General features: G+C 58.2%; 13 protein-coding genes across 13 annotated transcripts; 5 read left to right on the top strand and 8 right to left on the bottom strand.

The window, feature by feature from the left end:
• Positions 1-554: 554 nt before the first annotated feature.
• On the bottom strand, positions 555-1,133 carry IUM83_17506 (Acidic elicitin A1; the record flags this gene model as incomplete). Its single annotated transcript, XM_067942457.1, has 1 exon — positions 555-1,133. The coding sequence occupies one exon, from the start codon at positions 1,131-1,133 to the stop codon at positions 555-557; it is 579 nt and encodes a 192-aa protein (XP_067791173.1).
• A 1,279-nt stretch (positions 1,134-2,412) lies between these two features.
• Positions 2,413-3,003, bottom strand: IUM83_17505 (uncharacterized protein; the record flags this gene model as incomplete). Its single annotated transcript, XM_067942456.1, has 1 exon — positions 2,413-3,003. The coding sequence occupies one exon, from the start codon at positions 3,001-3,003 to the stop codon at positions 2,413-2,415; it is 591 nt and encodes a 196-aa protein (XP_067791182.1).
• Positions 3,004-4,016: 1,013 nt separating this feature from the next.
• IUM83_17504 (uncharacterized protein) lies at positions 4,017-4,562 on the bottom strand (the record flags this gene model as incomplete). Its single annotated transcript, XM_067942455.1, has 1 exon — positions 4,017-4,562. One exon carries the CDS (start codon positions 4,560-4,562, stop codon positions 4,017-4,019), a length of 546 nt encoding a protein of 181 aa, XP_067791178.1.
• A 1,206-nt stretch (positions 4,563-5,768) lies between these two features.
• On the top strand, positions 5,769-6,288 carry IUM83_17503 (Target SNARE coiled-coil domain; the record flags this gene model as incomplete). Its single annotated transcript, XM_067942454.1, has 3 exons — positions 5,769-5,960; positions 6,055-6,129; positions 6,211-6,288. The coding sequence occupies 3 exons, from the start codon at positions 5,769-5,771 to the stop codon at positions 6,286-6,288; spliced, it is 345 nt and encodes a 114-aa protein (XP_067791156.1).
• A 339-nt stretch (positions 6,289-6,627) lies between these two features.
• On the bottom strand, positions 6,628-7,236 carry IUM83_17502 (uncharacterized protein; the record flags this gene model as incomplete). Its single annotated transcript, XM_067942453.1, has 1 exon — positions 6,628-7,236. The coding sequence occupies one exon, from the start codon at positions 7,234-7,236 to the stop codon at positions 6,628-6,630; it is 609 nt and encodes a 202-aa protein (XP_067791157.1).
• Positions 7,237-9,187: 1,951 nt separating this feature from the next.
• IUM83_17501 (Ribosome biogenesis regulatory protein) lies at positions 9,188-10,159 on the top strand (the record flags this gene model as incomplete). The annotated part of the gene is made up of 1 exon (XM_067942452.1): positions 9,188-10,159. The coding sequence occupies one exon, from the start codon at positions 9,188-9,190 to the stop codon at positions 10,157-10,159; it is 972 nt and encodes a 323-aa protein (XP_067791181.1).
• Positions 10,160-10,437: 278 nt separating this feature from the next.
• Positions 10,438-10,943, bottom strand: IUM83_17500 (Selenoprotein K; the record flags this gene model as incomplete). The annotated part of the gene is made up of 4 exons (XM_067942451.1): positions 10,438-10,460; positions 10,536-10,671; positions 10,735-10,753; positions 10,840-10,943. The coding sequence occupies 4 exons, from the start codon at positions 10,941-10,943 to the stop codon at positions 10,438-10,440; spliced, it is 282 nt and encodes a 93-aa protein (XP_067791158.1).
• A 170-nt stretch (positions 10,944-11,113) lies between these two features.
• IUM83_17499 (50S ribosomal protein L27) lies at positions 11,114-11,581 on the top strand (the record flags this gene model as incomplete). Its single annotated transcript, XM_067942450.1, has 2 exons — positions 11,114-11,289; positions 11,371-11,581. 2 exons carry the CDS (start codon positions 11,114-11,116, stop codon positions 11,579-11,581), a joined length of 387 nt encoding a protein of 128 aa, XP_067791209.1.
• A 2,753-nt stretch (positions 11,582-14,334) lies between these two features.
• Positions 14,335-14,640, top strand: IUM83_17498 (uncharacterized protein; the record flags this gene model as incomplete). Its single annotated transcript, XM_067942449.1, has 1 exon — positions 14,335-14,640. The coding sequence occupies one exon, from the start codon at positions 14,335-14,337 to the stop codon at positions 14,638-14,640; it is 306 nt and encodes a 101-aa protein (XP_067791149.1).
• Positions 14,641-15,112: 472 nt separating this feature from the next.
• On the bottom strand, positions 15,113-15,986 carry IUM83_17497 (uncharacterized protein; the record flags this gene model as incomplete). The annotated part of the gene is made up of 2 exons (XM_067942448.1): positions 15,113-15,163; positions 15,714-15,986. 2 exons carry the CDS (start codon positions 15,984-15,986, stop codon positions 15,113-15,115), a joined length of 324 nt encoding a protein of 107 aa, XP_067791211.1.
• A 65-nt stretch (positions 15,987-16,051) lies between these two features.
• On the bottom strand, positions 16,052-16,636 carry IUM83_17496 (uncharacterized protein; the record flags this gene model as incomplete). The annotated part of the gene is made up of 3 exons (XM_067942447.1): positions 16,052-16,065; positions 16,135-16,179; positions 16,477-16,636. 3 exons carry the CDS (start codon positions 16,634-16,636, stop codon positions 16,052-16,054), a joined length of 219 nt encoding a protein of 72 aa, XP_067791152.1.
• A 128-nt stretch (positions 16,637-16,764) lies between these two features.
• Positions 16,765-17,196, top strand: IUM83_17495 (uncharacterized protein; the record flags this gene model as incomplete). Its single annotated transcript, XM_067942446.1, has 1 exon — positions 16,765-17,196. The coding sequence occupies one exon, from the start codon at positions 16,765-16,767 to the stop codon at positions 17,194-17,196; it is 432 nt and encodes a 143-aa protein (XP_067791210.1).
• A 1,348-nt stretch (positions 17,197-18,544) lies between these two features.
• IUM83_17494 (putative secreted RxLR effector protein) lies at positions 18,545-19,504 on the bottom strand (the record flags this gene model as incomplete). The annotated part of the gene is made up of 1 exon (XM_067942445.1): positions 18,545-19,504. One exon carries the CDS (start codon positions 19,502-19,504, stop codon positions 18,545-18,547), a length of 960 nt encoding a protein of 319 aa, XP_067791150.1.
• Positions 19,505-20,284: the final 780 nt, after the last annotated feature.

Raw genomic sequence — 20,284 nt, 5'->3', positions numbered from 1 at the left:
ACCCACGATGCCCAAACTGCTCGCTGCCACGCTCGTGCTCGCCGTCTTCGTCGTCGTCGACCCCGTGAATGCTCACTACGAAGCTGCATCGCCTCTTTTGAGAGCTTCCGACGTGGGGCGCATCCTGGAAGAGGAGGCATCGTCGAGATCGACGAACGGCACCCTCGCCAACCCCCTCTACGAGGCCAATACCAGCATCAAAGGCTGCCACTGGTACGACTACTTCCTCCCGTGGAGCTGCTGCGGCACCAACAGTTGCTGAAGAAGCAGCGACGAGCGAGCACCAACCACCTACATCCAAAACGTACAAACAGACCACGTCGTACATTCCAGTAATGCGTCCTGCGCAACAATGAAAAACAAGGTGCCACCACTCTACACCGGGTGTTTTACTCTCCACGCCAACACCGTGGCACACAATGCTTCGAGGATGTTGAAGTTGACACCGAAATGAAAAAAAAATGAGGTCTACATGTATTGAATGTAATGGTGGTAGTAGTAAGTAGTGCAGCGATACTCAATGTCCCCTTATACCGGGGAGTACGTTCATCTGTCTACATGAGCGCGAGCACGACGCTCATGGCGGCGATCGACAGCACGCCGACCGCGCGGCCGACGGGGGACGCGGCGCTGGAGCCCGTGGACGACTTGGAGGCCGCCGTCTCCTTGGAGGCGGACGTGGTCGTGGTGGTGGACGTCTCGCCCGACGACGCCGTGGACGTCGTGGAGCTGGAGGGCACCGTGACGGTGTTGTTGGAGCTGGCGGTGGTGTTGCCCGCCGTGGAGCCGGCCGTGACCGTGCTGCTCGTAGTGGAGGAGCCGGCGGTGGCGCTGCCCGAGGACGAGGGGCACCGCGCCGGCACGTAGTCGATGAGGTCGGCCAGCAGCAGGATGTGGTCGCCCACGGGCAGGACGCACTCGCTCAGGTTCATGGTCTTCGCGTCGGCCAGCAGGTTGCGGCAGGCGCTGGACGCGCACATCAGGTCGATGACGCTCTGCGTCGGGATGGAAGCGTCCGTGAACGAGTAGCCCGAGTCGGTCGAGCACTGCGTGATGTACTGGTCTGACAGCAGCGCGCTCAGCACGGTGGAGCTGCACGAGGCGACGGAGCTGGAGCCGCTGGACGTGGACATCTTGGCGCTGGGAGTGGGGGGAGGTCTACCGCTGAGGAGGCGAATTGCAGAATGGCAAAATGGCACTGCGTGGAGGTGGCGAGTGCATGGCGCACGTCGAGCGGCGGCGGCGCTTTCGGCGTGCGGGAAAGTGGGAGCGATTCATTGTTCGAGAAGCGTGTCATCTCGGCAACTGCAACTTGGCTTACAGGGTAGCAAATCGGGTCGGCACGTGCGGGTAGCACTTTGACTGTAGCACATCAAAAATAGTAAATTATGTGTGATGCGTTCGGGACCTCATGGCGAGCTTCGCAGACTGCGATTCGCAGTAGACAGCTCGATGACGAGAGATCAAGTGTATCTACCATCTAGGCCAGTATTGGAGATCAAGCGTGCCTTGCTCGTGCAAAAAAGGATGTGATCCGATACTACTCAAGAGGTACTAAGCTTATAGTAATTCGGGCGTTTGGACCTTTGATACCGCAAGAGGTAAGAGGTGCTACACTGTATTAGAGCCCATCCCCCTCGGCCATCATAAGAGTGGGCGCTTCTCGGTTCCGTCTCGATCGAGGAGGACACGCTTGCCTCGAGCGTATGTACATGTATATCGCTTCGCCCGGTGACAGTCGTGGCCATGTTGCCGCTGGCCATGACGCTGCGCGGACAAGTCGGCACTTCACGCACTGTCAATGCTCGACCAATTGGCGCTGATGTCATGGTGTCGGCGTTGGTGGTCGGCGCCCTCTGACTTCTATCCAGCAGCGTGTCACTGCAGCCGGTACACCGTAAGCTTCAACTTGGACCGATCGAAGAAGGAAGCCCGACGATGGCCACTGCCATTGCCGCACTCGCCGTGCGACACAGCTCCTGCGATCCGCAGGCTGCAAAGAGCGCCTCCGAATGCGCCTCGAACGAGCAAGTGCGGTGGCGGCAGGAAGCGACCCTGATACGAGGGACATGTATCACCACATCGCCGTCATCCCTCGGATGACTCCACTCGTAGACGGAAGAACGCGCGCTTGCCATCGGATACCTTCCTGCCGTGTGGGCTCATGTCGAGACTCTTGACAAAGCGGCAGGGGATCCAAAGCTCCGTGACAACAATGCCAAGTGAGACGCACAGTTCCCTGATGGGATGTCTGGAACTAGGAATGCTCGCTCTCTCTGCGAGGACGGCGAAGGAAGAAGTTCATGTTGAAGTGCACGCTACCGGGATTTGCCGCGACGATCGAGTTGTGATAAGGTGAACGACGATTTATTACTCGCTGCCTTACCACGCAGCGCCACCGGCTCAAGCTGTCTACATGAAGTACGCGGCGGCGACAAGCACACTCGCCGCGGCAGCTCCGAACGACGTTGCAGCCGAGGACGCACCGCTGGAGCCAGCGGATTTAGACGCAGCCGTCGAGGAGGCCGACGCCGCCGACGTGGACGACGACGTCGTGTCCTTGGTGGAGCTGGAGCTCGTGGACGTCGTGGAGGACTGAGTGATGGTGGCGTCCGAGGAGCCCGATGTGCTGGCCGTGACGGTCACATCCACGTTGACGCTGGCGCTCGAGGTGCCGACCTGCGTGCTGTTCGCGTCCGCGGAGCCGACGCCCGTATCGTCGACACTGGAGGCAGCGCTGCCAGCGTCCGCCGTACTGGCCGCACTGCCGACCAAGGTGTCGTCCGTCTCGGCGGTGTTGGAGGCGCTGTTGCTGCCGCTGGTGCTGGTGAGGATGGTGGTGGCGGCCGTGCCGTCAAGGCTGTTGCCGGTGTAGCCCGAGCCGGAGCTCACGGCGCTCGTGGACGCCGACACGACGGTCGACGCCGAGCTGGGAAGGACGTCCTGTGCGCACGCGGCGCTGATGGCAAGGGCGCAGGCGATGGTGGCGCGGAGAACCTGCATGGGTTTGTGTGTACTGGATCAAGTCTTCTGGAGGACAGAAGTGCTGGCCCAACTCGATTGTCAAGTGCGCGGTGAAAGCCAAGTTGGAGAATAAAGCAAGGAGCTCCAGTTCCGTGAGCCTGCAACCGCTCGACAAAGCTCTCCATCATTATCATGAGCGTACCGCGCACGACAGCACGAGCTGTGGCTGCTGAGGGCGGATGATCAGCACCTGTGCACAGCTCAAGTCTATGCCCCGACGATGTCACACGACCGAAAACCAACATAAACCGAAGCTTGCAGGCGCCGACATGCACACCGCCAATTAATCCGAGCTGCATGAGGCACAGAGTTGCCGAGGCGGCGCCTGAGATGTCCGAGACAAAACGCTCTCGCCGTATGACACAAAGTGTCGCCCGCGCTGCTCGGCACCGCTGCCTACATGTACCGCTCCGTCTACCGATCGGGCCGATTCCCCCTCGATTGCACTGCATCAGCGATGCAGATCTTGCTTATCCAGCAGCAACGGTCGTCGCTACGCATGTCGCCATTACTCATGCCGTTCATGTAGAGACCAAGCCAAGATAGTGAAGTGCTGGCCTTCCACTGATGGCCAGCCAGCAACTCACCGACGGGGCCAATGCAGCCACGCCACCACCGTACATGGTTTGTTCCTGCTCACGTGGATGCGGTCACAGCAACCCTTGCGAGACGCAAACGACTCCCAGACTAGCGAGTTACTCCCCATGGTGGAGCTGGAGCTGGAGTTTACAACGAGGAAAATGTTTATCGGGTACTCGGTGCCCCGCATACGAGGGGAACAACCATGCCGAAGAAGCTTTAGCGATGACATGCCAGCGAGTTCCTCACCCCAGCGCGAGCTCTACATTTATGGATACCGTCATCCGACAGGTGGCGCTGCTGGAAGTGCATGTTGAAGTGGCGTTACCAGGATTTGCAGTGCCTAGTGCGTCGGTCGAGAACAAGGACTGAAGCAACACGCCTTCATTACTTACTGCTGCTGGTCAACCTGTCTACATGAAGTAGGAAGCGGCGACGAGGATGCTGGCCGCGGCAGCTCCGAACGAGGTGGCCACAGAAGTCGCACCGCTCGACCCTGAGGAGGAGGACGCAGAGGTCGACGAAGCCGACGTGGAAGACGACGTCGTATCCGCAGCGTAACTGGAGGTCGTGGAGGAGGTGGACGACTCCGTGGTCGTGGTGTCCGAGGAGCCTGATGTGTCGGTCGTGACAGTGGCGTCGGTGGTGGCGCTGGAGGTGCCGACCGCCGCGGTGCTGTTCGAGTCCGAGGAGCCGACGCTGGCGCCTGTGACGCTGGACTCTCCACTGCCCGCGAACGCTTTGGTGAGAGCGATGCCCGTGGATACACTGCTGGTCATAGCGTCAGCTGCACTTGCGTCGATTCTGGTGAGGATCGAGTCATCCGACTCGTCGTAGTTGTCCGAGCCCGAGCCAGAAACACTCGTGGAGGCGGACGACACGGGGCTGGGGGTAGCGTCCTCCGCGCAAACGGCGCTGACTGCGAGAGCGCAAGCGATGGTGACGCGGAGAACCTGCATGGCTGGCTGGATCAAGTCTTCTTGATATTGAACTCGATTGTCGAGTGCGCGGACCAACTCAAATTGGACAATGGCGGCATTCTATCTGAGTCCAGGCTCCACGAGCCTGCGACTAGTCGACGAGGTGCGGAGCTCGAGCTCCATGGACTCAATTAGTCGACGAAGTGCTCTATATCTTCATCAACAGTGCGTGCACGACAGCACGAGGTGAGGCTCGACGGCAGATACCAGAGGTCATTGACCCAAGACAGCGGGAATTCACCATTCCATGCATGCCCTGACGATGCCATGGCACACAGCGGGAATTCACCATTCCATGCATGCCCTGACGATGCCACATGGCTCACAACAGCACAAAACTGAAGATCCACGCAGCAACTGCGTGAACCCTCCAGTTAATCCAAGCGCCAAGTTGCATTGGCCTTGCCGGTCGATGCCTGAGATACCGGAGACAAGATGCTGTAGATGCTGTAGACGTATGACACAGAGTGGCGCGGGGTGCTTGGCACCGATATCCCGCACGGTCTTCGCTATTTGCCCTCGACACTAGAGCTTACCCTGCAGCATTCGTCGTGTCGCCATCCTTGCTGCGGCACTGCCTACGTGACATTGACGGCCATCCATCCATCCATCCATCCATCCAGCAACTCACCGATGCAACCACCTCGACACCATTTCGAGTTTGTCCTGGCAGTGCCAACGCTGTCGCTTTGCTGTCCACGATGCACCCTGGATTTTGCAGTTGGCAAAGTGGGTGTCGATCGCCAAGTCTCCTACCTGTATCGTAGCCAAACATCCGACTGCAAACTGTACTATATGTAGCTTATAGCTATATCCAGGATAGCTGTGCCCACAGGCACGCTTCCAAGCAATTGTGTGGTCTTCAACGAAGACTCTTCATGCCATGAAGTTCGTGGTGCAGGGCGTGCTCTTATTTCTCAGTGTAGCCATGCTCTCGTTCCGTTTTGTTTCAGTTTGCTCTTCAAGCGTGCTCTTATTTCCCAGTGTAGCCATGCTCTCGTTCCGTTTTATTTAGTATTGTGTGGGACACACCACAATTCCCCCCCCACGCTTGGGGAGCATTCAGGAAGCCAGCCAGCTGCCTATCTCTGCCGTCATCTCGCTCGACCTTCATATTGCAAGGAGCCTCGCCGATTCCTTCTCTCCGCGAGAGAGCCCTCCCCCACAGACCACAGAGACCGCAGTATGCCCCGCGACGGCGAGGACTACCGCAACATGGACCAGCAACAGTTCGACCACCGCCGCGCTGAGGACGAGGCGCGGCAGGACGCGCTGCTGGACCAGATCCACGGCGGCGTCGTGGGCCTCAAGAACCACGCGCACGCCATCAACGGCGAGGTCGTGGAGCAGAACATCATGATCGACGACATCGGCAACGTACGCGCCGCCCACACTTGAAGAGCAGCTAGATGGTAGACCAGGCTAACGACTCTGTGTTATTTACTGCCTTGTTGCCTTGTCGCCGCTGCAGCGGATGGACAACGCCACCCGGGACATCTCAAGGGAAGAGCAGGCGGCGCGCGAGGTCAACGCGCGCAAGAAGAAGGCGAGTGTTGTGTGCCCGAGGGCAAGCTGTTGCTGTACTGTAGTGGCTGACGTCTGTTTTGCTTTTCTTTTTTTTTCCCAGGCGTGCAAGTTATACGGCGTGATCGCGGTGCTGGTGGTGATCCTCATCATCGTGTTCCTGATCCCGTCGGCCAAGTAAGCGGGTGCAGTGCCAGTTGCAGGTAGTTGCTGGTTGCCAGTTGAGTTGAAGCGCGACGGGGGATGTCGACTTTTCGAGACACGAAGGTGGGGCTGCCGCTTGCTGGCACACGCTCTACAACGCAGAAGCAGGGACGTTTTTGTTGCCTACCGGTATACTCCTTCAGATTCCACCTACCTCCCGCCCCCACCTCCAGCTTCCTACCTACAGCGCTTCGACTGGGGATTGTACACTTTAATACACAGCGACTGGTTTGCCTCCACACCACTCCACAACTTGAGGAACTACTTGTCATTTTAACGTTAACATCGAGACGCCACCTAGGGAACTCGCTACCTTCTACACTGCAACCGCCGCCGCCAGCGCCATAGCGACTGCCATTGCAACGCTGCTCATTGTGGTCACAGACGCCCCCGCCGTGAGCACGGCGCTCTCGGACGAGTCGTCCTCGTCGTCGTCGGGGGGCATTCCGCCGGTAGTGGAGCTGGCGGGGGCGACCGTCCCCACCACGTCGCCCACCGAATCTCCGGTGCTGCCTGTGGAGTTGGTGGACGTGCTGCTGCTCGTGCAGCCGGCCTTGAGCGTGGCGCTGGTCGGCACCTTGGTCGCGTCGGACGGGTGGCTCACGCCGTCCGTGATGAGGCCCGCCGTGTTGGTCGTGGTCCACGTGCAGCACGGGTCTCCGAGCTCCTGGCCGTTGGTGTAGCCGTCTCCGTCCGTGTCCTCCTTGCACAGGGCCGTGGTCCAGGCGTTGCCGGCCTTGGAGAAGGCCTTTCCGAAGTCGCTGAGCCCCGTCTGGCCGGCCGGGTCCAGGTGGCCGATGTTGGGCGAGTCCGGCACGTTGCCGCCGTTCGGGATGAGCTTGACGTACTTGGCGTAGCCCTGCACGGCCGCGGGCGCCACCACGAAGCCCACGACCAGCGTTGCGACTACCGAGCGGATCATCATTTATATAGTTGTTGCTGGAAACTTGGCGAATGCACGCCGCACGGAGAGTCTGCAGCGCCGTCGGGAAGGCCGATTGTGCACAGCGCGGTCTTGCCATCCTGCGGACGCTTTTACGCCAGCTGCTTCTACATAATCGTCGGAATTGGCGGACTGGCCATACTGAGGCCGAGTCAACGCGGACCCTGATCGGCACCGGCTGCATCTGCCGACGCAGCGGGTGGGTGAGCTGGCGACGCCAGCGCGAGCGAGCTTTCCGTTGGTGATCTCCACGTAGCCATTGCGAGGGTTGCCATTGCGACGGGAAGGCAGAAAGGTGCCGATGCGGGCGTGAGACGGAGCCTCGAGATACATGTACATGCCGACCTCTACGGACTGGTGCGGTACTATTGCTCCAGTTTCCAAGATAGGCTTGCTGCCGGATTGCAGTCCGTGAGCGTCGCGAAAAAGTGTTTGCATCTCAGTTGCAGGCCGATTGATGTGTAACGTGCCTTTGGTGGGCCTTTAATAACACTTAGCTTACAGTCCGTACCATCGCCAGCTTTCGCCAATCGATACAAGTGGAAGTTCGCAGCAGACAGCAGTTCCGGGTCTGCTGGCACGGTGCATCGGCACACGCAGCAGGAGCAAGCTCCAATTTTGAGTAGTAGATTTTATACAATGGGTTGCGTGCCAAGTGCTACATACACGTTGCTACCGGCGCGCATAACCGTTCCAGTGTTTGTTCACTTTCAGTCCCGACTACATGTTGGAATCCATTATGTCGATAGCATTGCACGCTAGGCGTTTTTACCGCATCGTTTCCGAACACCACGAGCACATCCATCTCGTCAGCGATGTGCCGGCTCGTACGCTAGCCTCCCCAGCAAGTTTCTCCAGGATATTCTTTGCCTGTATTGAAGTCGCTGGAGCTGCCTTGTATGTATTTCATGATGCAATTTTCATCCAAGTACGGTGCGATTTCTAGAGCGAAGTTACCCGGTAGGCCACGAGAGGCGGCGTGTTCTGACAAAGGGGTGAATGGCTTTACTGACCATTTTATCTAGCAACATCAGGCAAAGGCCGAAGCATGTCTGCGTTTACCATCGTTCGTCGCTCACTTTTGCAAGCTCTACTATTGCTCCAACAACGATAACCTGCAGCTGGTTGCACCCCGCAACAGCGCAGTGAATGTAGCGAAAGGCTTCGCTTGCTCCCATTATACTCGCCACACTGGATCGACCATTCGAGGAATAGCATCAACCACATTGAAAGCGTAGCAAATATGTCCTTGTTATCGCAATACCGACCAAGTCATAGACGCATACGGATCTTCGGCAAAAGCAACATCGATAACCTCTTCTACATCATTAGCGTTTGCGCTTATGCTAGTGTCTCAAGTGTTTCAGCAGTCTATTGCATTCTCGTGATGGAGTTGTTGCGGTCTTTGCCAAATGCCCAACAACACCAACTTTTTTTAAGAGCACCAGCATATTTCCCAGCGACCATGCAAGCACAACGCAACGCAGCTAGCTCTTTGGTTTCGCCATTCTTCAGTTTGAGTATTCGCAACAATCGGCAAAGTTTCATCCGGTGTAGAGCCCCAAGTTTCTCTGAAGACGTTCGACTCCTTCAGTGACAGCCCTAAATGCAAGCACTTCAGTGCGTGGAGAGTGCTGAGGCAAGGGTCTCATTATTGACGACCACTTCCGACGGGATACGAACACCGTTAGATTCGCGCAGAAGTGAGCGCTGTTGGATGGCGACGCAGACCCGAACAAGCAGTCGTCATAGTGCACTTCAACTTACCTCGCATTGGCCAAAATCTCCCTCCTTCTTTTCCGCGAATCAGTTCACCTCTCCCCCTCCCATTGGCCAAAACCCCCTCACCAACCAAACTTCGGCCTCCTCACTGCATCTGCTGGTTGTGCTGCTTCCAGTCACTCCATCACTTCGAGCAGCTACAGAGTCAACGATGGTGGTCAAGGCGTCGGAGATCGCGCCCGCCGCGTACGCCGTGGGCAGCACCAGCAGCGTGCAGAAGGAGGACGACCTGGCGTACGACCTGGGCAACCTGGCGGCCTTCGACACGCACCCGTTCACGTACCAGAACGAGAAGGAGCTCGCTCTGCACGCGCGCGAGAACGTGCAGCTGCTGGTCAACCGCATCTTCGAGCTGCCGCGCGAGATGTCGGACATGGGTCCGCTGGCGCAGCTGCCCGAGCCGGCGTCGACGATCCCGCGCGAGAAGCCGCTGCCCAAGCCCAAGGTCGAGACCAAGTGGGAGAAGTTCGCCAAGGAGAAGGGCATCGAGAAGCGCAAGAAGAGCCGCAAGGTCTTCGACGAGAACACGGGCGAGTGGGGCCACGCCTGGGGCTACCAGCGTGCGGGCGACGACATGAAGGACTGGGCCGTGGAGGTCAAGGAGGGTGACTCGGAGGACCCGTGGACCAAGCGCAAGCAGGAGAAGCGCGCGCGCGTGGACAAGAACCTGCGCGCGCAGGCCAACAACCTCAAGCAGGGACGCGGCAAGCAGCTCGCGGGCATCGCCGGCCGCACGCCCGCGGGCATCCCCGTCGAGCTCATGAACACGGACGACGCCAAGGCCAAGCAGCGCGGCAAGGACGGCACCAGCAAGACGCTCGAGAAGGTGCAGTTCTCCACGGCCTCCATGGGCAAGTTCGACAAGATGCGCGAGGGCGAGTCCGAGCGCAAGGTCAAGGGCAAGCGCAACCACTTCCTGCCCACGACCGGCGCCGAGGCCACCGAGAAGGAGCGCAGCATGAACGCGCTCAAGCGCGTGCTCGGCCGCGAGGAGAACGCCGGCAAGAAGAAGGGCAAGACCTTCGACGACGACGAGGAGGCCGAGGGCGGCAAGCGCAAGAAGAAGGGCAAGAAGCTCAAAAACATCACCAAGGGCGCGGCCAAGAAGCGGCGGACCAAGTAGACTGGCGTCCAGCGCCAGATTGTCGAGAGCGGTGGAGCAGAACACTTGATGCAGTCGATGGCTGCTTCACTCCTCATAGAAAGAGATCACATAATATATGCTGCATGTCAAGCCAACCCGCACGGCCAGCTATCTTCCTTATCCTCCTCTCTGCAACCCATACTCCGTCACATGTACTGCCAGTGTCGTCGACACCTGGAGTCAGGACGAGATCTTGAATAGCCGTAGCAGCAGCCGACGAGCACATTGCTTCGAGTCAGCTTTGCAGTTCCTACAGCTTAGCCGCAGCAGCCTCCGCCCACTGAACAGCATCAACACACACGTCAACATTCTGCCCAACACCATCCAATCCATTGCAGCAGCCAGCGAAGCGTACTTGGCATGTTGATGGTGCCCCTGTGGTTCACTCCGCCCATCCGACGCGGGCCCCCGCGCCCGTTGCCGCCCAACCCGCGGTTGGAAGTCGAGCCCTGGCCGATGTTGCTGTTCGGACGCGTCGCCGTCGACGGGTCCTGGTGCGAAGCCACAACACGTCAGACCCACCTCAGCAACACTATCACGCAGGCGCAACTCACCGAGAAGAGCGACGTCACACTGCGGCAGATCAACAGACAGAGAGACAGCACGAAGCGTTAGAAGGAGCGACAATGCATTCTTCCAGGCGTTGGCACCTCACGCACAAGAGCCCGACGAAGTTAACGACGCCCCAGAACGCGTCCGTCACGATGGAGAGCCGCCAGGGCGAGCGCTTGGCCACCACGTCGCCCCCAGTCACGTAGGTCATGGCGTCTATCTAGGTATGGTAGTGGTATTATAGATCAATTTCTGAGGTATAGCCCGACGCTTCGGGCAGCTGTACCGATAACCAGGTACATTCGTGTGGTGCACATAATTGACTATCAGCTCGCGCTTTGTGTGGCCAAAACGCAAGCAACCACAGGCTCAGGGCACACGATGGCGATGGCGATGGGCATGGCGCGCGTCTTCGGATGCAGCGCGGCGCGCGTGGGCGGCAAGAGCGAGGGTGTGTTCACGCTGTCGCGCCGCTGGGCCACCAAGAAGGCCGGCGGCTCCACCAAGAACGGCCGCGACTCGGAGTCCAAGCGCCTGGGTGTCAAGAAGTTCGGCGGGTACGCTCGGCACCGTAACCATGCTATTTATAGCTTCCAGTCAGAGTGATGGTCTAACCCGTGTACCCCCTGGCCTTGCAGCGAGAGCGTGCTGGCCGGCAACATCATCATCCGCCAGCGCGGCACCAAGTACCACCCGGGCACGGGCGTGGGCCTCGGCAAGGACCACACCATCTTCGCCACGCGCGACGGCTTCGTGCGCTTCTGGTACAACACGCCCAAGAAGCGCCAGGAGGTGTCGGTCAAGAGCACGCGCGAGGTGCAGCGCGCCGTGGCCAAGGGCAGCGCCTAGAGGACAGATACACACTACACAGACGAGAGGAGACGTCGAGAATGCTAAGGGAGTTCTTTCGTCTGCATATTCCAGCAGGAGAGTGGTCGGTCGTTGCTACTGCAGGTCTAGGAGGTCTCAGAGCAGGAGCAGAGGGCGTTCAGGTCTTATTAGCGGGTCCTGGCGCGTCTGTGCGGCGGCCAGCGCAGCTCCTGCACTTCCACTGCCTGCTCGATGATGGTGGCCTGCTGGTCTTGGTTGGAGTTTGCTGATGGAGCGGGTGCGTACTGCTCGTTCGGCGGGCGTCGGGGGTCGTTTCCGTAGGTCTGAGTACTGGACACGAGGCGAGCGGAGAGCTGGTCGTGTATACACGAAGTCGTCGCTGTGGTGGCCCAGGACAGGAGAATGCAGACCAGCACGCCTACCCGGACGGGCGTTCCCATGAGAGGGCTCTTCCCCGTGACTGTAACAAGGCTGCGGGCTGTATTTTCGCTGCAGAGTGAAACCTCCACCGAGCTGGTTGGTGCCTGGTAAACCGATGCAGAGGGAGACACCAGGACTAAGACTCGCACGCTGTCTGCAAACGCGTTGTCACCGCCGAGGAAAGGCTCTTGACTGCGCTTATCTGGTTGACGTTGAAGCAGTGCCTCTACAGACTGGCAAACAGGTAACCCTTGATGGCGCTGCCACAGATTTCGCTTGCATTTCGCTGCTTTACACTTGGAAGTGGCAATCGTGGTTAGCGGCGATGGATAGTCAGGTACAGACTCTCCCAAGGCGTGCGGCAACCACAGTTCGTTGCCGTGAGCTCACGCTGCACATCTTGTCCTGGATCTGTCATCTTGCCAGCCTGGATAAACTCGAGCTTATCCAGGCTGGATCCAATGCCGCGACACTCCACACCTGCAGAAGGGGGGGGGGATTTCGATTATCGAGGCACGCCTCATCTCTCTCAACACTTGATTGCACTTAGATCCAAGCATTCGTAGATACAGTTGAAGGCACGCTGTCAAATGCCGAATAGTCTGCCGAAACTTTCGATCGCCTGGAAGTCGGATTTGCCTGCCTAACGAGGGGTTGATGACACTCCGTCTCACTCAACCCCTTTGTCGCTGGCACCCCATTCTCCGTTTGTCCCCACCAGCCACCAACAATGCAAGTGTTCCGGTTCCTCGTTGTCGCCGCGGTTGCTGCGATAGCCATCGGCACTGTTGCCAGCACACCTGAAGCGGACTCCAACACCGCCGAACAGGTCTCCGATAACGCGCTCGATGTTATCCTCGGGGCCTCCAGCCAGGCCGGGTCGATCGCCGCCGGTACCACTACCGTTTCCGGGTCCGGTTCGAACAGCGCATCGAGTGTTGTTGTCGCCGGCATCGCCACGACTGCCATGGTGATGGCCGCTGCAATGCTCATCTAAAGCGGAGCGTGCTGTGCTACCTATATTGCAGAACCACAACAGAGCCCAAGGTCTATCATGCCGAGGACAGCTCTAGTGCAGAGCGCCACCAGCTGATCGCTTCACGACCGCGGCTGTATTAACGTCCGAGTAATAAACATGTTGTCCCCGTTAATCTCGCTGCGAACAGCAACTGCGATCAGCGTTAATCTAGACAACTATCCTAACGCGTTAGGAATTAATGCTCTCGGCTGCTGCAGCGACAGCAGCAGCTTTGCTAGGCATGCAGCAAGCCGCATGTTACATGAACATGCACATGTAGTTGCGCTGGTGGTGACGGCTGTTGTGTTGTGTGCGCGAGACTCGATCCAGCGACCGGATGTACGGTATACATATGTGTTGCGTTTGACTACAGCTCCAGCCACGGACACCATTACGCTTGATCATTGATGCGCGCTCTAATAGCTAGCGAGCACGGTTACTTCAAAGCAAACCTTGGTTAGGGCCATGCCGCTTCTGTGCTGGGGACTTGCGATGAAGGAAAGGCGACGCTCGCTTTGATCGCAAGCTCATTTCTCAGGTCTCGCTTTTCGCTGTACGAGCGTTGTACTAGTAGTCTACAGATGTGTAGACTCCACATCCTGTCTACAGATCCTGCGCGGGCACTTCAAAGTCAAGGTCTAGTTGCCTCTGGTCACGGGTCGAGCGGGCCGAGGCTCATTTGGTGCCACCAAATTGGTGGTAACTTTGGACGCACGGCGTGTTCGGTCGCCGTCCGCAGTAATGGCGAACCTATCCAAACTCCAACGCGCGCGCGTGTTGTCGTCGTTGAGAGCGCGCATGTGGCCAGCGAAAGCGCCCCACCCAGAACTTCTGCATGCCGGCGCTGCGCGTAGTGAACCGGTGGTAAAGGCCTCTAGGCCGCGATCTCGCCAGACGGATCCAGCGGTGCGGAAGTACGTCATGCGCCGTCACTTCAACCTCACGAAATGTCTGGGCTTATTGTCGCCGGTGTTCGGTGGGTCTTCCGAGCATGGGTAACGGAGCCTCATGTCCGCGCGCTGGCTCAGGGCCTGCCACGCGCGATGCCTGCTGACAACTCCATTCCAACATTTGCCCCCAAGTGTCCAAGTCTCCACCCCACTCCACCCACTCCGCTGCTACCATGAAGTTCCTCCAGGTCCTCGTCATCGCCGCCCTCGCCGTCGCCGCCGTCAATGGCGCGACCACCACTGCCCCTGCCGCCACGACCGCAGCGCCAACTACTGCAACTTCGTCGACTACTACCTCGGCCGCCGGCACGACCCACACGACCGGCACGACCGGCACCACCGGCACGACCGGCACCTCGTCATCGACTGGCACCGCGTCCAGCATGAGCGGCATGAACATGACGTCCACCGGCACGACGGAGTCGAAGACGACCGGCACCGGCAGCTCGACCGGATCGACCGCCGCGGTGGGCTCGGTGGAGTCGACCCCGACCACCGCGTCGTCGTCGACCGGCACGAAGTCCAAGGGCTCGTCCGCCAAGGGCTCGTCCGCCAAGGGCACGTCCGGTACGGCGTCTTCGGCCACGTCCGCGTCCGCGGCCGGCTCGAGCGGCGCCTCCCAGGTCGCCATGAGCGCCATGGGAGCCGCCACCGCGACCGTGCTGGCCGTGGGTACCTACTTCCTGTAAGTAAGCGATGCGAGCCCGACTCGACTCGACGCGTATCCTTCCGAGTACTTCAAGCAAGCCCGCGGCCCGCGTGGCAAGAACAAATTCGACGTGCATATCGTAGATAGCAGCAACGAGCCGCTCTAACCCCGTTCAAAGCAACTCGACGCTGCGCTTTCCATCAACGTTAACCTTTGTCCTGCGTCCTCGGACGCGAAAGCTTTCACTGGTCGACCTGCAGCGTTGGCCTGGATTTGCTCGCCTATTAGCTGAGAATGCAGCGAGCTTTCGCTAGGTGAACTTCAATCTCGTCGTGCTCCATATGCAGGGCCTCAGCCAAGGTGCAAGTCAGCGGACGATGGGTTGCTGGCCGTCCATGCGGATCTGGAACAGCCGCGTGACTTCGAGCTGGCGTGCTACCGGCTGCTGCCGAATGCCTCCCTTTAGTTTGATACACTTAATAGTGTATCAGTATTACACTGGCCGGCCGTCGCTACATGCAAAGACGGCGGGGCGTGCTCGCCGTCGCGATGTGGAGGCGTGCCTGCTTGCACAGGCCAACAAACAAGCCTGCAACACAACTCGACTATGCGTTCGGGCGACAACTTCAACGACCGCACGAGTTAGCGAAGTTTTACCGCCAATCTCCAGCCAACCAGGGGGCGCCGATACATTCTCCAGCCAATCAGCGCACGCAGATTCTTAAAAATTCAACCCCTCGAAAGTGTACCCCTAAATCCACCGCCGCTTATCCAACGACAGCTCGACCGCTACCTGGGAAAAACAGTCGCCTGCACGAGTGACCAAGGTCTCAACCACGCCACCATGTCACCTCGACGCCGATCAATGGGTGTCTCGGATCCAAGCGGCCAAGGACGGACACCTCATTCCCATTTTCACCTCCAAGAGCCCAAGTCTCCACCAACTCCTCCACCCCACCACTCCACCACCATGAAGGTTGTCCAGGTCCTTGTCATCGCCGCCCTCGCCATCGCCGCCGTGAGCGGCCAGGCCACCACCACCGCCGCCGCCTCGACGGCCGCCTCCACGACGGGTGCTGCCGCCACGACGGCCACCTCGGGCACTGGCGCTACCACCGCCACCTCGGGCGCTGGCACCACCACCGCCGCCTCGGGCGCCGTGGACTCGACGGTGGGCGCCTCGAGCACCACTGGCTCGGCCGCCACCGTGGGCTCGTCCACCACCGAGTCGTCGGGTTCGCCCGTCTCGGCCTCGTCGTCCACGGGCGCCAGCAGCACCAAGTCGGGCTCGACGGCCGCCTCGTCCAGCGGCGCCTCGGGCTCGAGCGGCGCCTCGCAGGTGGCCGGCGCCATGGGCGTGGCCACGGCCGCCGCGGTCGCCACCATCTCGTACTTCCTGTAAACTACCGGTGCAGCCTCAAGGCCGGCTCGACGGAGTCGCTCCGGGCTTCCTAGTTGCAGCACTCTAAAGCGCAAGCAATAGACGTTTATTTGCTGTTCTCGCATTGTTGGCAAGCACTTTTTCATGGCTCACGGTGTTTCGTTGTTGCTTCGAAGAGTGCGGCGACTTCAAGGACGCCTAAGAACGCGACAAGATGGGGAACTTTCGTGCGGTTGAAGACTGGTGACCATAGTGGGCGTACTGTAAACTTTATAGTGTACAGAGGATCATTTCGCCGCTCGGCGCCATTTATTCGGGCCAAAGCCGGTTGTGGGGCGCTGCTTTGGCCGCGTCGGTGGCTTCAACTGGGTCGGGATCGCGCGGCGGATGGTGGTAGAGGCGATCCGTATGGCCACTTCGACGTGGCTAGGTGTTGTGCGGGTCCTGCGTTGCAGGTGGTCGATGCAGCGTTGAACCAGACTGCGTTGCTCGCACCGGTGCGAGTCCTGTCCACGCGGACCTTTGGGCGCTTCCGCTTGTTCGCTTGTCGAGAGAGCGTCATGCGATCGCAGATCTGCTTGTCCGTGGACGCCACAAGCTGGCGGCGTCGTATGGCCGACGAGAGAGCGGGCGCCGAGGTGGAGCCTCCGTACATGTGACCAAGCTCTGCCTCTGCGTGCGCGCGCACTCGACTGCGTAGATCGCAGGGCGTTCATTCCCAATTTCACTTTCAAGCGCTCAAGTCTCAACCGATACCACCCCAGTCCGCTCCACCTCTTCACCATGAAGTTCATCCAGATCCTCGTTATCGCCGCGCTCGCCGTCGCCGCCGTGAACGGCCAGTCGGCTGCCAACACCGTCCCGACGGCTGCCACGGGCGCTTCTGCTGCTTTTGCTGCTGCCACGACCGGTTCGACCACTACGGGCGCTGCCACCGCTGCTTCGGGCACTGGCGCCACCACCACGGTTGGTGCCGGCAGCGCTACGGGCGACTCGACGACCGTCGGCTCCTCCAGCACCGATCCCGCGGTGGACGCTGGTACGACGGACTCGTCGTCGTCCACCACGCAGTCGTCGTCGACCACCGACTCGACCAGCTCCAAGACATCCTCGGGCTCCACTGCCGCCTCGGGATCCAGCGGTGCCTCGCAGGTCACTGGCGCCATGGGCGCTGCTGCGGCGACCGTCATGGCTGTTGGCGCCTACTTCCTGTAAGCAACTGCTGGGGGTTTGGACAAGTGTTCGAGTTGAAGCTTTCGGTTGAGACTTCGTCCAATGTGAACTATTGCACATAATACAGTCAGCATTTGTTAGATACCTTCGTGATCTCCATTGCGGTATTGCAATGTCGAGCTGTTCAAAAGAATAGCTTCCGATTTTATCCGCGTGATATGTGGTCTATAATGGCATGCATCGTCACCAAGTCTGCTTCATTCTTTTCAAGTAGTAGTATTGACGACCCGCCTAGACTTCCCAGTAGCCTCTGATCATAATGCGCATGGTAATATCGCTTTTGGACACGCCGACAGTGAGGTGCATAAGCGCTTGCAACGAGAGTGGTAGTATTGAGCACGGCATCGTAGCGGAGAACTCACCGAGCTTGGCGTTGCCAAAGCATTGCTGTCAGTTGAGGGAGTTTTAGCTCCAAAATGCGAATCACGGGACGCACTTTGGTGGCATCTCTATGTTTATTTACATGAACATGCTAGCCTTTTGATTGACAGCTTCATCTTTCTGATTGACAGCGCATATTTCCACCTTTTCGAGAGAAAACACGCGAAAAGATCCATCGAATGCTCAGTGAGAGTCGATCAATCGGCATTTTATCCCGAAAGACTCCATGTCGACGGAGAAGAAAAAGCTGATGAATCCGTTCGAGCTGTGGGGGCCAAAAGGTGATATTTATCGCTGTGAGGTCGAGTCGAACCTGCACGAATCGGTAATTCGACTGCTGAACTTGACAACGAATGATAAGTGGTCCGTCTTGCGTAAAATGATATCTACCGGTGGTAGAAGGTGATAACTCTGTTCTGGTTGTAGGAGCTGCGTCGTCAACTATGTGAACGTCGATGTGTTTCGGTCGAAGAAAGTCAAAGACCTCCGCCTTGTTGGTGGTTATTGCCATTCTGGAGGTACAAGAACTTGACGCCGCCTCGAAATCTCAACATCAAAAGGTGGCTAACGTGCGAGTGTGGTAATTTTCCGATGATAGGAGGTGCTAATGGGGAAGTTGGTGCCTCTCGCAAGCAGCTATGTTCCCAATAAGGATTGGTGCTCACTTGCTTTGAAACAAAAGCACTCGACGTACTTCATGAAGCTAAAGCTCGAGTGTCAAATTGGAGGCCAAGGCGGGAGCTGGTCGTTCCCCATGAACCCAGAGGATCCCGGAGCGATTCATAAGCGAGATTCGAGAGCGGCGAACAAGCAGTGTGGGGACCAGAGCAGGAGTTGATCATTCACCCTCACCAACCAGTTCGGAGAATGCCAAAATTACTCAGATCAATTAGTGGGGCTTAATTAATGCAGAAATCGGCAGGGAACTTTTCGAGTAGTGGTGTTAGCTTCATGCAAGCTTTTCTGTGATCACCTTCTCGTAGTTCTTGACGTAGGTCTGGTACAGATTCGCTTCCGCACTACGCGACGTCGTTTCTTTCAAACCCAGCCAAATCTTAACTTTGTCTGGGCGTTCCTTTACAACGAACCAATTGTTGACCTGTGCTTTCTGTAAGTCCGTTGCCATTGTCTTCGTCTCCTCGACGTCCTTTGCTGCTCGAATGAGCGCCGCAAGCTTTTCGTCGCCGTAGTGAATCGTCAGCGTCGAAACGATTACAGAGTTGGCTTTTTTGGGATTGCTCTGGTTCAAATCGTCTACATACTTGGTCCATGCAATGAACTGTGGGTCGCCAAAGAGTCTCCCGCCAGCATTGTTCAGCTTGAGCAGTTTGAACACATCGTCGGCTGACTTCCAGTTGCTCTGCCAAACTCTTCTCTGCCCGGCCTGCAGCTTGGTGGCCAGCTCATTAGAGCCCGATACCTTCTCGGCCGCAATAAGCATCTGCGAGAGAACATCGTCGCTGTAGCGGGTCGACAACGCCGAGATCATTGCCGCGTCTGGGTCCTGCTTGTTGAGCATGGTCATGTAGGTGGCCCACGTTTCGAACTGCGAGTTCTCGAATAGCTTGTCTCCCGCCTTGTCAAGTTTTAGGCGGATGAGGGCGTTTTTCGGCGATTTGTTGTTCTTTACCCAACGAGCGAGCGTCTTCTCGGAGAACGTCGACGATCCCAGTAGAGCCTTGGTCTTCTCTACGGCGGTGGTGAATCCTCTCTCTTCGTTCTCATCCTCTGCCCTCTCTGTGTAGTGCACCCTCAAGAACCTTTGGGCCGAGATGTCAAACTGGGCAGCTGTGTGGGACTGATCCAATGTTGCGAAGTTGATCTTGGCTTGCGTAGAGGCCGAGGTGGCGGTGGCACCTGCAAGGAAGGCGGCAGCAACCAGCAGCAACACGACGCAGTGGACACGCATGCTTGCGCTTGAACTAGGTTGACACTTTCCACGTAGAAAAGAAAATAGACGGATACTGCGTCGACCAGCGACAAACGTACGGTTGGTTCGGGATAAATGCGACTCCAACAAGGATCAGCACAACGCCATTTGGTACACAAACAGGTCAAATGACCCATGATGATGATGCTTTACGCGACGCGTAACCAGTTTGGACTCTGCTATACAGTAGCTAAGTAGGTACATGTAGCAACAAAATATGGTGTGGCAAACACGATGTACCGTAATACAGCCTTCAGCATACGTCAGGCCAGATCCTTCTGTTCTTGTCCTCGATCCGGCACCTTGAAAGTCTTTGGTCGAGTAGAGTTTTGAGAGGAACCGCCCCGTTCCTTGGCTGTGCCCGATGTCTGCATTGTCTTCCTGGGCTTGCCGCATCAGTCCGCGTGTAGATTTCGCAGTGTAGTCGTCAGCCAGACGCGGTCGCGAAACGAAATTCCACGGCCTGCCCTCCCTCCTCGCTGCCCGAGGCTAGGAACTAGACGCTACCCGAAGGCAGCGCCCGCAGTCTGCGGGCCGCAGAGCGACGCCGAGGTGCCGTCTACTGGGAGGAACACCCCGTACCTGACCAAAAAAAGCACAATAGCAAAGCCATAAAAAATCCTTCAAGAACAAGCTGTATACGATCAAAGCCAGCCGCAGTGACGCAGCGTGTGATGGATGCCAGCTAACCTCCTCGAAACGTGACACTAATTCTATTAGTTTTTTCCTAGGGGGCAGGCTGCACGAACTTTGCATTGT

This window comes from Phytophthora cinnamomi (genome assembly GCF_018691715.1).
Source record: "Phytophthora cinnamomi strain GKB4 chromosome Unknown Contig41, whole genome shotgun sequence".
In the NCBI taxonomy this organism is placed as follows: Eukaryota; Oomycota; class Peronosporomycetes; order Peronosporales; family Peronosporaceae; genus Phytophthora; species Phytophthora cinnamomi.
The sequence above is the reverse complement of the archived record's forward strand: the minus strand, read 5'-3'. Positions and strand labels throughout refer to the sequence as shown.